General features: G+C 38.6%; 1 protein-coding gene across 1 annotated transcript in view; it reads right to left on the reverse strand.

The window, feature by feature from the left end:
- Positions 1–14,405, reverse strand: part of LOC140241289 (ribonuclease 3-like) — a 71,416-nt gene that overhangs the window by 12,612 nt on the left and 44,399 nt on the right. The window contains exons 14-17 of the mRNA XM_072321040.1: positions 13,378–13,585; positions 11,301–11,408; positions 10,361–10,502; positions 51–271 (exon numbers count right to left, since the gene is read on the reverse strand). Coding sequence (XP_072177141.1) covers positions 51–271; positions 10,361–10,502; positions 11,301–11,408; positions 13,378–13,585 — 679 coding nt within the window. The remainder of the gene's footprint in view (positions 1–50; positions 272–10,360; positions 10,503–11,300; positions 11,409–13,377; positions 13,586–14,405) is intronic.

Genomic DNA, 14,405 nt, shown 5'->3' on the forward strand with positions numbered 1-14,405 from the left:
AAATTTCCTTGAAGTAAAGTATGGTCAAAGTGAAACAGGACATTACAAACCTTGGCAAGGACTGAGAGGTGTTGATTTTGGACCAGGGCTACCCTGTAGGAGGCCAGTCCACCCTCCTCAAGGTCAGGGAACAGGTGGTAGAGGTGTGTGCTGGAGAGGAATTCAATCACAGCATCACCGAGGAACTCAAGCCGCTCATAGTTTTTGACATGAGATCGTATGTCATCATCTGTCGCTTTCTTGGACATGATGCGGTAAAGCTGATTTATGCCTGAAAGATGTTTACAGTCATATAAAACAAAAAAGAGGTTTACATGGCTGTTTTTGTTCTTTTGAATTTATGTCCAGCAAGACAACTTAGCTGCTGAAACATGAAAATTTAATTAGGTGGGAAGAAGTTTTACATCCAAAGCAAATCAGAATGATTTTTTACATATGATGATAAGGGGAAGTGTGGGAGAGTTGAGCCACTGGGAGAGTTGATCCAGGCCACCTCACATCTTCATAGTGACTGACAGCAGTCAGCTGCTGCCATTTCTTGTTCATGCCTATGATTAACTATATGCCAGTGTACGAGGCAGCCACGTGAGATGAAGCATGACAAAATAGTTGAAGAAAAACCATTTTTGGTCACCAAAAGTGAATGTCCACTTGTCAGATATGTGGTTTTCTCTCACACCTATTGTAGAGGATAAGTGCGAATCAGTTGGAGTAGCAGATAGTCTGTATATCATTTGTTTCTTTCAGCAAATTTCAACATGTTTGGTGTGGTCACTTTCGTAGGTTTTGAGGGTTAGTTTAAATGGCGACTGTGGGGAGAGTTGAGCCAACGTGTCGAGGGAGAGTTGTGCCATGGCTAAACCCTGTATTCCAATGGCTCAGCCCTCAAGTGGCTCAACCCTCCCTTGAAGTGACTCAATGAGTGTCATTTTTTGGTCAAAGAAACAGGTCTGCAATTGGATGAGGTGAGGAATATTGGAAAGGTATGTGGTGTTCTCGCCAGGGGTGACACCCTACAGGCGGTTTCTTCTTCCTAACACCAACAGCTGACTTATTACGCAAATCCAATCAGGGTGCATCTAGAAATCCTGATCATGTGATCGTAGGTGGACCCCAATAACATCCACATTATCCATCCGATGAACCGTAAGTCAAACAGATGCCCCGCCCCCTCTGTTACCATTACACCATCTTTCCTTAGATAGGTTTCCATAGTCATTTTCTTTTATAAGCCTGAACTTCTTAATATGATATGTAGGGCCTATAGCATAGTGGCTCAACTCTCCCAACCCCGTGGCTCAACTCTCACCACATCAAGGGAGACTTGAGCCATTTTGCAAAATATTTTTGTTGAAGTGTCACCCCCAAGTTGTTTGTGCTAGGTGTCTTATTGGGCTATCATATTATGCCTGAATAGTTGTAGTATATACCAGCGAACGAATAATCCATAAATTGTGTATAGTTATTGAATAATATCACTAAATGTAAAAAGTGGCTCAACTCTCCCACACTTCCCCAATACTTTGTGTAATCTAATAGTAGTGTTGCACTTGTACCTTTTTAATGACATGGTTATTCGCATTATAGAGATATTTTGTTGTTCTTCACTGTACTAGCTAATGCCACAGGTAGCTCCAGATATAACAAAAATGTACACATATGAGGCATACTATTTGTTCATTCCTGCTAATACCAAATCACTGCTGCATGGCAGTGCAGCTATACAGAAAATATGAAAGTTTCTTACAGCTTTGTTGCTTTTTAAGCCGAAAAATAAAAAGTACAAGCATCATGGACAAAATGAGATACAGCGTATAATGTAAAGGCAGGTTGCCGTAATCACTGTTGGTGTAATTGCTCATTCCTTAGGTGTGCTGCAACTCTCTGATAGAACAGCTGTAATATGACAAAAGTGTGTATCTGAGCTCTGCACTGAGAGAAATAAAATCAAGACAAATGGCTTTACAGCTTGGGCATTTGCATGCTCTAGAAACCATAGGAAAACATGTTTGATGTCGAAGTTTGTCGTAGGAGTTGCTTTACATTTCAAAGATTATTTTTCCAACATTTCTTGGTTTTTCAAACTATTCATCACTAGTATCTAGATAAACCTTGTGCCAACAAAAACTAACAAGTGTTGTATTAGCATTTAAATTGCAGAAGGGTGTATTCATATAGATATAAACCCTTTGCCATCAAATTTATCCTTAAAATGTGAACATAATCCAACACAGCTCATAATCTATTATCTTAGAAACAGGAAACAGAAACTCTAGCACATCTCAGAATTGGTTGAATAATAGACCCCCCCCCAAAAAAAAAAAACAAACAAAAAACAAACAACAAAACAACAACAACAACAAACAACAAAAAAAAAAAAAAAAAAAAAAAATCTCTGAACCCACATTTCTTCTAGGTACATCCTTTTGCCATATTTGTTTGTTTGTTTGTTCATTTCCATCTGAGAAAATGGCTGGATAGCCCATATTCAGCTACATTAAGCTGGTCTTCCATGGGGTCCAGTTGGATGTGAGGTGGGACCACTTCACCGGGTTAACCCTAAAAGGGCCGGGGGGGGGGGGGCAGAATCCGCCCCCCCCCTCGACGTTTCGCGCTATAATTCTGTAACGCGAGAAGGCCTCATCGCGAGGCTTCTTGACTTTCTTCGTTCAAGTCTCGCGCAACTTTTGAGACCAAATTTGCAACGTCCGCGCATACTTTTGCGAAGCCACGCCCATTTTTGTAACGGAATGTCGCTCCAAAACGGGCACAATTTTGTGATTTTGTGTACATTTCCTATGGAAAACAGTGCTCTGTCATGAAAGGCATAAAAACCTGATTATTTTTACAATTAATCACTTTCATTGATTAATTTTGTGCTAATTATGGTAGAAAAGTGGTCAGTGACAATTTCCAATGAAAAAACAAAGAAAAAACAAAAGTTGAAAAACAGAGAAATACATAAGAAATTCTGAAAACAATAAAATACATAAGAACTGAAATGAGTTTTGGAAGTTTTTCTGATGTACAATTGTTGAATATGCTAAAACAGATTTACAGATCAAAAATTAGACTCTCAATGCTTTTAATTAAGCTAAAATATCACCTTGAGCTTAATTTGCATAATTAATTAATTAAAATTAGAAATTGATTGTTTCAAAAAATCTTTTAACACAATCTTGTAGATTATGACGCGGGTCTCACGCATGCAAAATTTCATCGCGATCGCACCACCGATGGCCGAGATCTTGGGGGGGGGGGGCGGAATCTGCCCCCCCCCCCGGTCTGAGCATAGCCAAAAAAGCCCGGCCCCTTTAGGGTTAAACACCCTGCTCTTGCGATGAATGAATGAAGCAGGATCTTTTACGTGCATGAGTTGTTACTCTCTCATACACGGGACCTCCATTTTATGTCCTATCCGATGGACAGTTATTCCAGCTGCAAGGTGTGCTAACTAAAACTAAAGTGAAAGCAATAGAATATTAACCCATATCCACCCGTCATATAATGCAGGTTAAAGGCTGTTGCTGCCGGTGGCGATTTCACGTACGTTCACTAAATTGTGCCATCTCAAATTCAAGGTGATGTCATTGACACTTATGAAAAGAAAACTATATTTAAATTGAAAGAGAAAGTAACAGCCTTTCATATAAGATGTAAATCAATGTCATGACATGAATTATGTGATGTTATATGACATAAGTATTTTTGTATGATTTACATATTCATGGATAATCACATTGCTTATTCAAAAGAAACCACTAATGAAAAATTTCAATATCATTTATATAGAAAAACAACTATCAATTTTGAAATCTTCATAATGTAAGCTTTCCGATGGTATATAACTCATAGGGTATAATGCTTACAAATATGAAAAAAATACTGAATAATAACACAAAGTTCTGCGCTCTGCGGACTAGTGTGGTTCATAAAATCATAGACTCTATGAATGGGACTACAGTAAAGTAGGCCTGTACGTACATGTACAGCAGTGTTTGATCTTACATAGATGTTGACCTATTCTGTCAGCAGCCTGCTGTAAACCTCCGCAGTGAATACAAATCCAAATGGAAATATCAGTAACAGGAAGTGATGCAAAGGGCTGTGGGATATCAGGTCAGAGTTCATGGGCTATAATAAGCTATATAAATGATGTCACTGTTCAAGCCATTTCTGCTACGGATTATCCCGTAGATCGGCGTTCACAGTGATTGCGCAAACTACAGGATATCCCGTAGATCGGCGGATATGGGTTGGTCAGAGGGGTGAAAGTTGTGGTGTGAATTTTCTTCAATTTGTCTCCCTGTACAAATTGAATTAATGTAAGATCGCAACTGCTGATCTGTAATTTAACAAACATGCCAAAACAAGGCAAGTGCCATAATGTGTCTCGTCCATTCGCGTACAATTTCTTGTACGCGAATGGGCTATAACAGATAAAAAAAAGAGATATAACAGATAAAAAGAGATATAAAAGGGTACAAATTTATGGCAAAAAAAGAAACATCCATAAAAACTTAACATTGGGCCCTTAAAGTTTGTTGACCCCTGCCTGTGACCTTTGACCTTGTGGTGACCATCCACTCCCCAAGGGACATCTACCATCTGAGTTTAATCACAAACGGACCTATGGATCAAAAGTTATGACCCATAATAGAAACGCGCCATAAAAACTTAACATTGGGCTCTAAAAGTTCGTTGACCCCTGCTTGTGACCTTTAACCTTGTGGTGATCATCCACTCCCCAAGGGACATCTACCATCAAAGTTTGGTCACAAACGGACCTATGGATCAAAAGTTATGACCCATAATAGAAACGCGCCATAAAAACTAAACATTGGGCTCTAAAAGTTTGTTGACCCATGCTTGTGACCATTGACCTTGTGGTGACCATCCACTCCCCAAGGAACATCTACCATCCAAGTTTAGTCATAAATGGAGTTATGGATCAAAAGTTATGACCCAAAATAGAAACGTGCCATAAAAACTTTACATTGGGCTCTAAAAGTTTGTTGACCCCTGCTTGTGACCTTTGACCTTGTGGTGATCATCCACTCCCCAAGGGACATCTACCATCCAAGTTTAGTCACAAACGGACCTATGGATCAAAAGTTATGACCCATAATAGAAACGTGCCATAAAAACTTAACATTGGGCTCTAAAAGTTCGTTGACGCATGCTTATGACCATTGACCTTGTGTTGACCATCCACTCCCCAAGGGACATCTACCATCCAAGTCTGGTCACAAATGGAGTTATGGATCAAAAGTTATGACCCATAATAGAAATGCGCCATAAAAACTTAACATTGGGCCCTAAAGTTCATTGACCCCTGCCTGTGAGCTTTGACCTTGAGGTGACCTTCATATATGGTAAAATGTGAAACTTTGTATGACCCCTCTTCCCTCGAAGTTTGATTGCAATTGAAGCCCAGAGTAAAGAGTTATTGAAGTTTTTGTAGCGTTACGGACAGACGACGGACGGACGACGGATGGAGGATGGACGGACAGACGCCGCAGGCGATCCCTTAGTCTCCCCTCACTTCCGGTGGGCTCGGCAAAAAAAGGAACCACAGAGGACTCAAACCCATCATCTCCTGCTTTCCAGGCAGCGACACTACCACCAGGCTATCCCTGGTTGACTGCAGTGACACAATGAACTTGAAACAAATACCCAAGCTCCCAAATTCTGACATTGTTATGTTAAGAAGTCTAACGGGGACAAGGCATGAATGAATTAATTTGTTAAAGAAATTAATTTTCCTGACACTTTTGTTAAATTACACATCAGCAGTGACAAATTGAAGAAAATTCACACCTCTACTACTATAGTCACCTACAGTGAACTACAGGGGATCAGTAAAATTCTTGCCTGTTTCCAGAGTGTGGGATAGACCACATCATTTTTGCACCCTGTTACTTACAAGAAGTAAAATGAAATCTCTTATGGGATATGGGTTTGAGTTGTGACTCCACTCTATGTGGTATCTGAGGGAAAAAGTGTTAAGCCTTGTATTTATATCATATCTCACTTAGTTCACACTGGGCCTTTTGTTTGCACCTTGGCATAGTGGATCATACTCTTGACTTTTTCAAACAGAGCTCCCAAGTTCAAATCCTGCCATGTGCTTTAAGGGATGGTACAGTATTGGTGGAGATGAGAAATGGGCTTTTAACTTTTTGCGAGATACCAAGAAAACACTAATGAAATAGTACAGAACATACCATTTTAAGAGGAATTCAAAGTTTATTTGATGAAAATCGGGTTTGGAATGACTGAAACATCCAAAAACAAAGTAAAACAAAGCAATCTTAAGGCCCCCTCACACCTGAGCGAATTGCCTGAAATATGACTTGCGATGGCTGGCGAAAGGCATTTTTGGAAAAATCGTTTTCAATAGTAATTGATAGTAAGTCATATTTACCCTTCGTGTTTGGGTTCGTACACCTTCTGAACTAACAGTTGCGATTATTCAAATTCGCACGGGATTTTTGAACATGTTTAAAATTTCCCGACGAATTGAAAAATCGTCTGTCATTCGCATCTCTTATTTAGTCTGCGGTAATCGTTCGTTTATCGTTCGTGTGCTATTGTCACGCATAGTCCCTCATCGCGCTTTTGCCAAGGTGGACCGATCTCGAAAGAACTCGAAACGAAGCAACACGATGACTAAATATGACTTGCGCATAGAAACGAAGATACTATGACAAACGTATTTTCGCTTGCCATCTTCTATGCGAAGGGAAACTAAGATTGACTTTTACTGAATTTGAAAGGCGATGCATACACGAAGGCAAGTCTAAGAGATACTATGACAAACTATGGATTGCGAAGTGATACGAATACGAGCGAATGACCTGACGAAAAAATTGGCGAATGCTGAGCTGCTCTATGTGACCAGCCACTCGCCACGCAACTCATATATTGTTATAAACATTCCACCTGAAAGTTTCAAAGTATCTTCAGAAAAATAGAAGATGCTGCCCGCCTCAGAGTCCAGTATTTACTGGCAATGGGTCAGAATGATATTATACATCAGCAGCTGAACCTACACCAGTTCATCAGAGGCCGATTCAGATGGAGACGAGGCTTCAGACGACGTCGTATCTGGAGAAGGACGTGACTGAACCCGGCCAGAATAAGGGCTTTTGGAATCTACGACCAGCTGTTGGTTGAGCTCCGAAGAGAAGACCCTTCGACTTTCAAGAAATTTCTCTGCATGCCCCCTGAACTCTACGATGAAATCCTGGAGAGGGTCAGAGGAAGAATCAGGAGGCAGTACACCTGGTACAGGAAGCCGCTGGAAGAAGGTCTCAAGTTGGCAGCTATACTCTCCGTCATCTTGTGTCTGGCACCAAGTACTCCGACATTAATTTGGGTGGAGGGTGCCTGAAAACACCCCATCTGTAGTGGTCAGGGAAGTGTGTCAGGCCATATGTGACGAGTATGCAGATGAAGTCATGACAGCCCCTTCAACCCCTGATGGATGGAAACAACTTGCTGGAGGTGGATTCTACAAGCGGTGGAATTTTCCCCACTGTGTGGCAGCTATTGATGGCAAGCATGTGGCCATCAGAAAGCCTCCTCTGTCCGGCTCGCTATGCTGCAACTACAAGGGCTTTTTAGTATAATCCTGTTGGCTACAGTGGACAGTGACTACAAATTTATCTGGTGCGATGTTGGTGGTAGGTATGATACAATAGGGGGTAGGGGGTAGGTCGAGTCAATTTAGGGGTACGTCAGATTTGTTATTACCTCACCTCCATTGTTACTGTTTCAATATCTATTTATTTTTTTGCTAAAATGATAGCAATAGGGGCAATTCATTTCAGTTTTTGCTTGATACCCTTTTTCTTCTAAAAAAACGTGCTTTAAGAATAATTAACAATATTGGATATTTATTTCACACAAATGATCTTTTGTGTAGAAGCAAAAAGCTGAAACTGATTGATTGATTTTATTATTATTATCATTACTCTTATCATTGTTATTATTATTATTTTATTTGGCAGAAAACATGCAATACATAATCAATTACAAAGCTCAAAACAATCAATCAATACAATAACACAAAAATACCTAAACACTGAATGCACTTGACAGGGCTGCCAGGCGTTGGGCAAGTTATCTAAATAACTGTAGTCCGCGGACCGCCCTAACCTATATCCCTTCCAGATGCATCCAGCGTTACATATTTATGTGCCACTGATCATCATAAAATATTCATAACTGTACTTTTTAAAATCTCTTGCTAAAAAAAAATACAAACTATGTAACAATTTGTTTCATTATAATGTTGGTATTTTTATGTATAAATTTTCAATTGATGAGCTTTCTGACATTTTTGCACTTATGTTCATAAGAAACAACTCTTTTCATATCTACCCAACTCGTCATCGTGATGACTATCACCTTCCACGTACTCGCACAATTTTTGCGAAAAAAAAAAAAAATTACAGGCAAAAAATACTGGAATCTTCCGGCTGATTTTACTCTTTATATTTGACGTCATTAAATGTAAATGTTGCGTAGATGATTTCTCTGGCCGCACTGCAATCTGGACTGACCTGGTCGCTTTTATACTCCTCGAGGAGCGCACACACTCGTACGAGAACGCCTGATCTACATTCTTTTGTCTTCGTTTCCAATCGCACGCCATATCAAACCATTGCTCATTGTTCGTTCGTGTTATCGGGTCATATCAACCCTTCGCTCGCCTTCGGCCGCAATTTACTCAAAGAAGTGAACCGAAAATCGCTATCCTTCGCATGTCATATTTATCCTTCGCTTACCGTTCGTTAATCATATTTGACTTTAGTTTATAATCGGATGATTTGAAGGCAATTTTATTTGAAATCGTTGAATTCGCGCGCATTTCGTGCGTTTTTCCCATTCGTCCCCCTTCGTCCCCCTACATTCGCTCAGGTGTGAGGGGGCTTTTAAACTAGAAATGTCGCTACGGCGACTGGTATGCCTCCCCCATAAAGCATGGTTCTCCTAATAGGTCTATAGTACAATGTCTTGACAATGTGTGATGACAGTTTCATACAATTGGCAAAATATCAAAATGACAGGTTTGCCACAAATGTGCTGAATGTTCACTTTCCTAGAACTAGGTTCAATTGGATGAATGATTAAAACGTCGGAGTGCAGGTATTTGGGGAACTGATGATTTTTACTTGACTTTTGACCCTTTTATAAGTTTATGCATTGAGTAATTTTCAAGGTATTGAGAAAAAGTATAATTTCAGTATCAAATGGTAAAATAGTATTATCTAAACCTGACCTTTGACCTTTGACCTCACAGTTCCAAAGAGAATCACTGTTAGGTAGAACATGCATAAATATGTAAGTTTCATGATGATACCTTGAGTTACTTTCGAGATATGGAGGAAAAAGTGCAATTTAGCACTTTCACTTGATCTTTGACCTTTTGACCTTTGGGCAAGAAACTTCCCACAGAATAGATATTGGGTAATACATGCATACATCAAGTTAAAAAAAAATCCCTCAGGCATTGCATAAATATAAGGAAAGTAGTGCTATTTTGAGGAGTTGACCTTGACCTTTGACCCCCTGACCTTTGACCCATGACCCCCAACTTCCCTAGATAATCACTGCCCATCGGTACATGCATATATACTAAGTTCCATGAAGATACCTTGAACCATTTGCGAGACATGGAGAAAAACATGAAATTTCAACCTTTTTTTTTCACAAAATAACCTGTGACCTTTGACCTTTGACCCTAAAATCCAAACAAAGTATTATCCCCCCAGGATATACCCTCATACCAAGTTTGATGTAAAACCACCACACGGTTCTTGAGATATCGACAAAAACAAAATGGGACGGACAGATGGACGATCCGAAAACATTAAAAAAAACATAAAAAAGGTGGGTCCCACACTTTATTGGAATCGCTCTGTTTTGGATATCTCAGCCATTTCAAAACCAATTTTCATCAAATAAATGTTGAATTCCTCATGGAATCACATGCTCTTTCATATTTCACAAGAGGTTTCTCATTATCTCACCAAAAAATGTTAGAAACTTGAAATTAGGTCTCAACCCAAACTATACAATCACTTTAATGTCCAAAAATGAAGTGTTCTTACCATGATGCCACTATCAACCAAGGGGTAAAAATGGGGACCTGGCAATACTGTGGTAATGAGATTGGCAAGGCCCTATGGTAGAACAGTATGAATAATGAAGAGACTACCCTGGATAGGTGTTAAAGACCATATTATTATTGTCATTATCAAACCCATGTCTTGGCTCATAAGGCAGATATGCTATAGGCAGATATGCTATAAGCTTCATTGCCCTTCACAATAGTCATAAAATCACTTGCCTTTCTTTCTTTCCTTGGCAACAAACTTCTTGTGTTCTGTCACCTCTAGCTTGCGTCTGATGCCACAGTTGTAGAGGGAGTTTCTCACATGGTCTGGATTGGTACCAAAGTACAGCTTGTAGGATGGGTGTGTCAGAGCATACTGGGTCACAAAAGAGTTGACAGAAATATCTGTTGACAACTTTGACTCCTGACTTGGTAGTTTTTGGCTGCAGAACGAGTTTTGTTGTTGTGTTCTTGCTGCTGTTGTAGGTGTTTTTTTTTGTTTTTTTTTGTTTTTATTTTTGTTTTTTACTACTGATCATTGACCTCATGGAGAAACAAACTGTTTGCTTTTAATTGAGGCCTGTGAATTGAAGTAAATGACAAAAATATATCAGTACTCATACTCCCAGAGGGTGAAGTTCTCATACATGTAAGTTCTGAAACAAGCTTGTTGTCCATTGTTTAGTTAAAAGCAAATCAATAAGGTACAAGTTAACTCCATTGAGCTGTGGCATCATACCTTTTAGCTCATTAAACAGTGCAGTTATCTTCTTCTTTTGTATGACTTGTGCACAGATAGGAAACCTAAAGATGTACAGTGCACAGGATGGTACAGATATCCGTGCAGTGTCAGACAGATTGCCATACAAAAACTACCAAGCACTTTCACTGATCAAATTGAATCTTGTTGCACTATCGGCATGAACATCATTAGGGGTACAGTGACAATATCTACACATGTAATACTTTTGTACCTTTTGCATGACCTCAGTCCATGCTTTGAATCATACGCTTTTGCAGTCATTTCACACATTTTAAAAGGGCACCATATCATGCAGCTACAAAATGGCCATAACTCACACTGTTAGTATGCCACTAACTTTTCACCCAGTTTACAGTGCCACAAAAATATCCTAAAATGCTGAAAATGAACACAAGTGGCAATGGGTCTTACTCTGAGTAGCATGGGATCCTTGAACTTGTAATCCAGAGCCTTGTACAGACTTGGCAGACAGGCAAAGTAGCGCAAGTGACTCACCAAAACAGGTAGCATTAAGGCATGCTAGTTGCCATAGAAACAGAAAGGAAAGAGACAGAACATAAATACAGCTGCCAGCATGACTGGACATAGATCTCCACTAGATGTGATCACAGGCACACTAAATCTTGCATTAACTTCAACTGTCATCCCACATCATTAACCCGTTGAGGATGAGTCCCGAGTATACTCGGGCAGGTGTCTACAAGAAATGCATGTTGTAGAAAAATCAGTCCGTCCTTAACAGGTTAACACATGTAAAACAGAGTAAAATCAGATACTCAGAAAATATGCATATCAAATACACACAAAACAAGTTATTTGCCAATAATAACAATAACAATAATACCAGCTTTAATGAGTTAATGATATCATCACCTCAATACAACTTGCCATAAACTGTAAAACCAGAAATATTTGTGGCATGAAACTTTTGTGAATTGTCACTGGCATTCAATGCATATTGCACACATTTCAATATTTCTTCTGCCAAATTTGCAAAAAATTTCATGCAAAATTCCTAGTTTTACACTAGCTTGTGCATGAAATCTTGAAATTATGATTTTTTTTTTTTTGTCAAACACAATTAAGCCTCAGTCCAAAATCATAATATAACTAACTGAACATCATTTTAAAGAGATTCATTACGAAAAATATGATATTTCACATTTTTATGACAAAAATTCAATTTTGTCATTATTTTGATCACAATCAATGGAAAAGAATTATCAACATTTGACTATTGCTAAAATATATTGAGTAATGTAAATTATTGTAGAGTCTGTACTTATGCTGAATTATGTAAGATTATATATATCTGTTTTGGCATGATAATCATGAAACAATATGTAAGGCGCTTAGAAACTTTGTATGAAGCACGGTAAGAATGAATGTTAATTATAATTGTTATCATTATAATTATTGTGCGGTGATGACATCATATGCTCACCCATTCGCATATATTCATATCAATCAGGTTAAAGAAATGTTTTGCAAAAGTTAGGGAATCTTTAGAATTTCACAAATTCCTCATACTTTAACCCTATTCTAACTGGGGGGGTCAAATTGACCCCTCCTCTACGTTTCGCGCCACGATTCCGCAACGCGCAAAGATTTTGCCGCGTCGTTTCACGACTTTTTTCATTGAAGTCTTCCGCATATTTTGAGACCAAATTTGCGACGTCCGGGTACACCGTTCTGAAGTTACGTAATGTTATGCATATGCATGTCAACCCGAAAACAGCTCAAATTCATGATAACGTGTGCAAATTGAATGCAAATTGTGTTTTTTGGTTAAATTGATATAAATTAGATTATTTCAACTTTTAACCATTGAAATTAATCAATTCTAGTGTAAATAAGCCTGAAAAAGTGCCTACAACAAATTTTGGCAAAAAACAATAGAAAACAAAAGGTTGAAAAAACAATAAAATACATAAGAAATTAACAAAACAATAAAAAACAAATGAAATTGATTTTGATTGTGCTATTTTTTCACATGAAAATTGTTTGATATGTCTTGAGGAATTCTGACACAAAAATTTAGCAATACTTCAGTCTTTTTAATGGAGTTATAGGTGAAAATATGATTTCATGCACAAATTTGCATAAGTCATTTATTAAAAATAGAAAGGCAATATTTTTCTATTGTATGACCATGTAATCTTGTAGTTGACATCCAGCTCTATCTTCAGGCAAAATTTCGCGGCGATTGCGCAATCGGTGGCCGAGATCTGAAGGGGGGTTCAAATTGACCCCCCCCCCCCCCCAGTAAAAACTTGGTCTCAAATAGCCCAGTTAGAATAGGGTTAATTCAATTTTGATAAGATTATAATTGTTGTGCTTGTAGCAATTTGCTTTTTCTTCCCAGACAACTTGTATACTAAACTAGAAATGAATTTCTAAGAGATGATTATAATGTACATGAGAAAGCAGCTTTCACAGGATTTCAAAATGACACTAAAATTTGTAATACAACAAGGCTCCTCCTCACCTGGCACATGTCAACACCAATCCCTGTTGATAGGATACCCTCACTGCTGACCTCTGCCGTGACCTCGTGAGTACGACTGTTTTTAAGGCGGAGCTCCTGCAGCTTCTCTTCCTTCACCTTTAGCTTGTCTTTGTCTGCTCGGGTCACTGTGGGTTTGTTCAGCAGAAGGTGACGCAGCCTGGTATAAGACTTCAGCAACTTCCGATACCTGAATGATACAATATCTCAGACAGAGCAAAGAATGATACCAGAGGAGAAGAGCAGGACAGGCGAACAAATAAACAGAGGATGAGTAGCAGTACACAGAAATTATTATCAAAACAGAGAATATATTATGTTGAACACAAAAAGAACACAAAAAGAGAAGTGCAGGAGTAATATGCTGGGTACCAGAATATCTTACTGAAAAGAAAGAAGATAGGAGTCAATAGCAGAACACACAAACAAATGAATTGCACAATGTGAAGAAGTGATCAGATTAATCCTGGCTAACAAAAAAAGAAAATACATTAGAGGGTGAACAAAGTGCATACACAGTTTGGAGTAATGGAGGTACATATAAGTGTCACTGTGAATAAAAGATAATTCATATGTATGACTAGAAATGTCGCTTTGGCGACTGGTATGCCTCCGCCATAATGCATGATTTTCCCAATAGGTCTAGATAGTACATGTGGACAATGTGTGACTACATTTTCACAAAATTGGCAAAATATTGAAATAACAAATTTGTCACAAATGTGTTGAATGTTCACCTTCCTTGACCTAGGTTTAATTGGATGAATAGGAGAGCATGTATCTAGGGATTTAAGGACTTTAACTTGACTTTGACCCATTCATACATTTAGGCATAGAGTAATTTTCAAGGTACAGGTGTGGAGAATTGGTGTGAATTTCTGAATTGAATAGTAAATTGTTACCATTTTCATCTGGCCCTTGACCCTAAAATTCATAAGATAATCACTTTCAGGTAGAACATGCATAATATGTACTAAGTTTCAAGATAACTTGAGCCACTTCCGAGATAT

This window comes from Diadema setosum, chromosome 17 (assembly GCF_964275005.1).
Source record: "Diadema setosum chromosome 17, eeDiaSeto1, whole genome shotgun sequence".
NCBI lineage: Eukaryota > Metazoa > Echinodermata > Echinoidea > Diadematoida > Diadematidae > Diadema > Diadema setosum.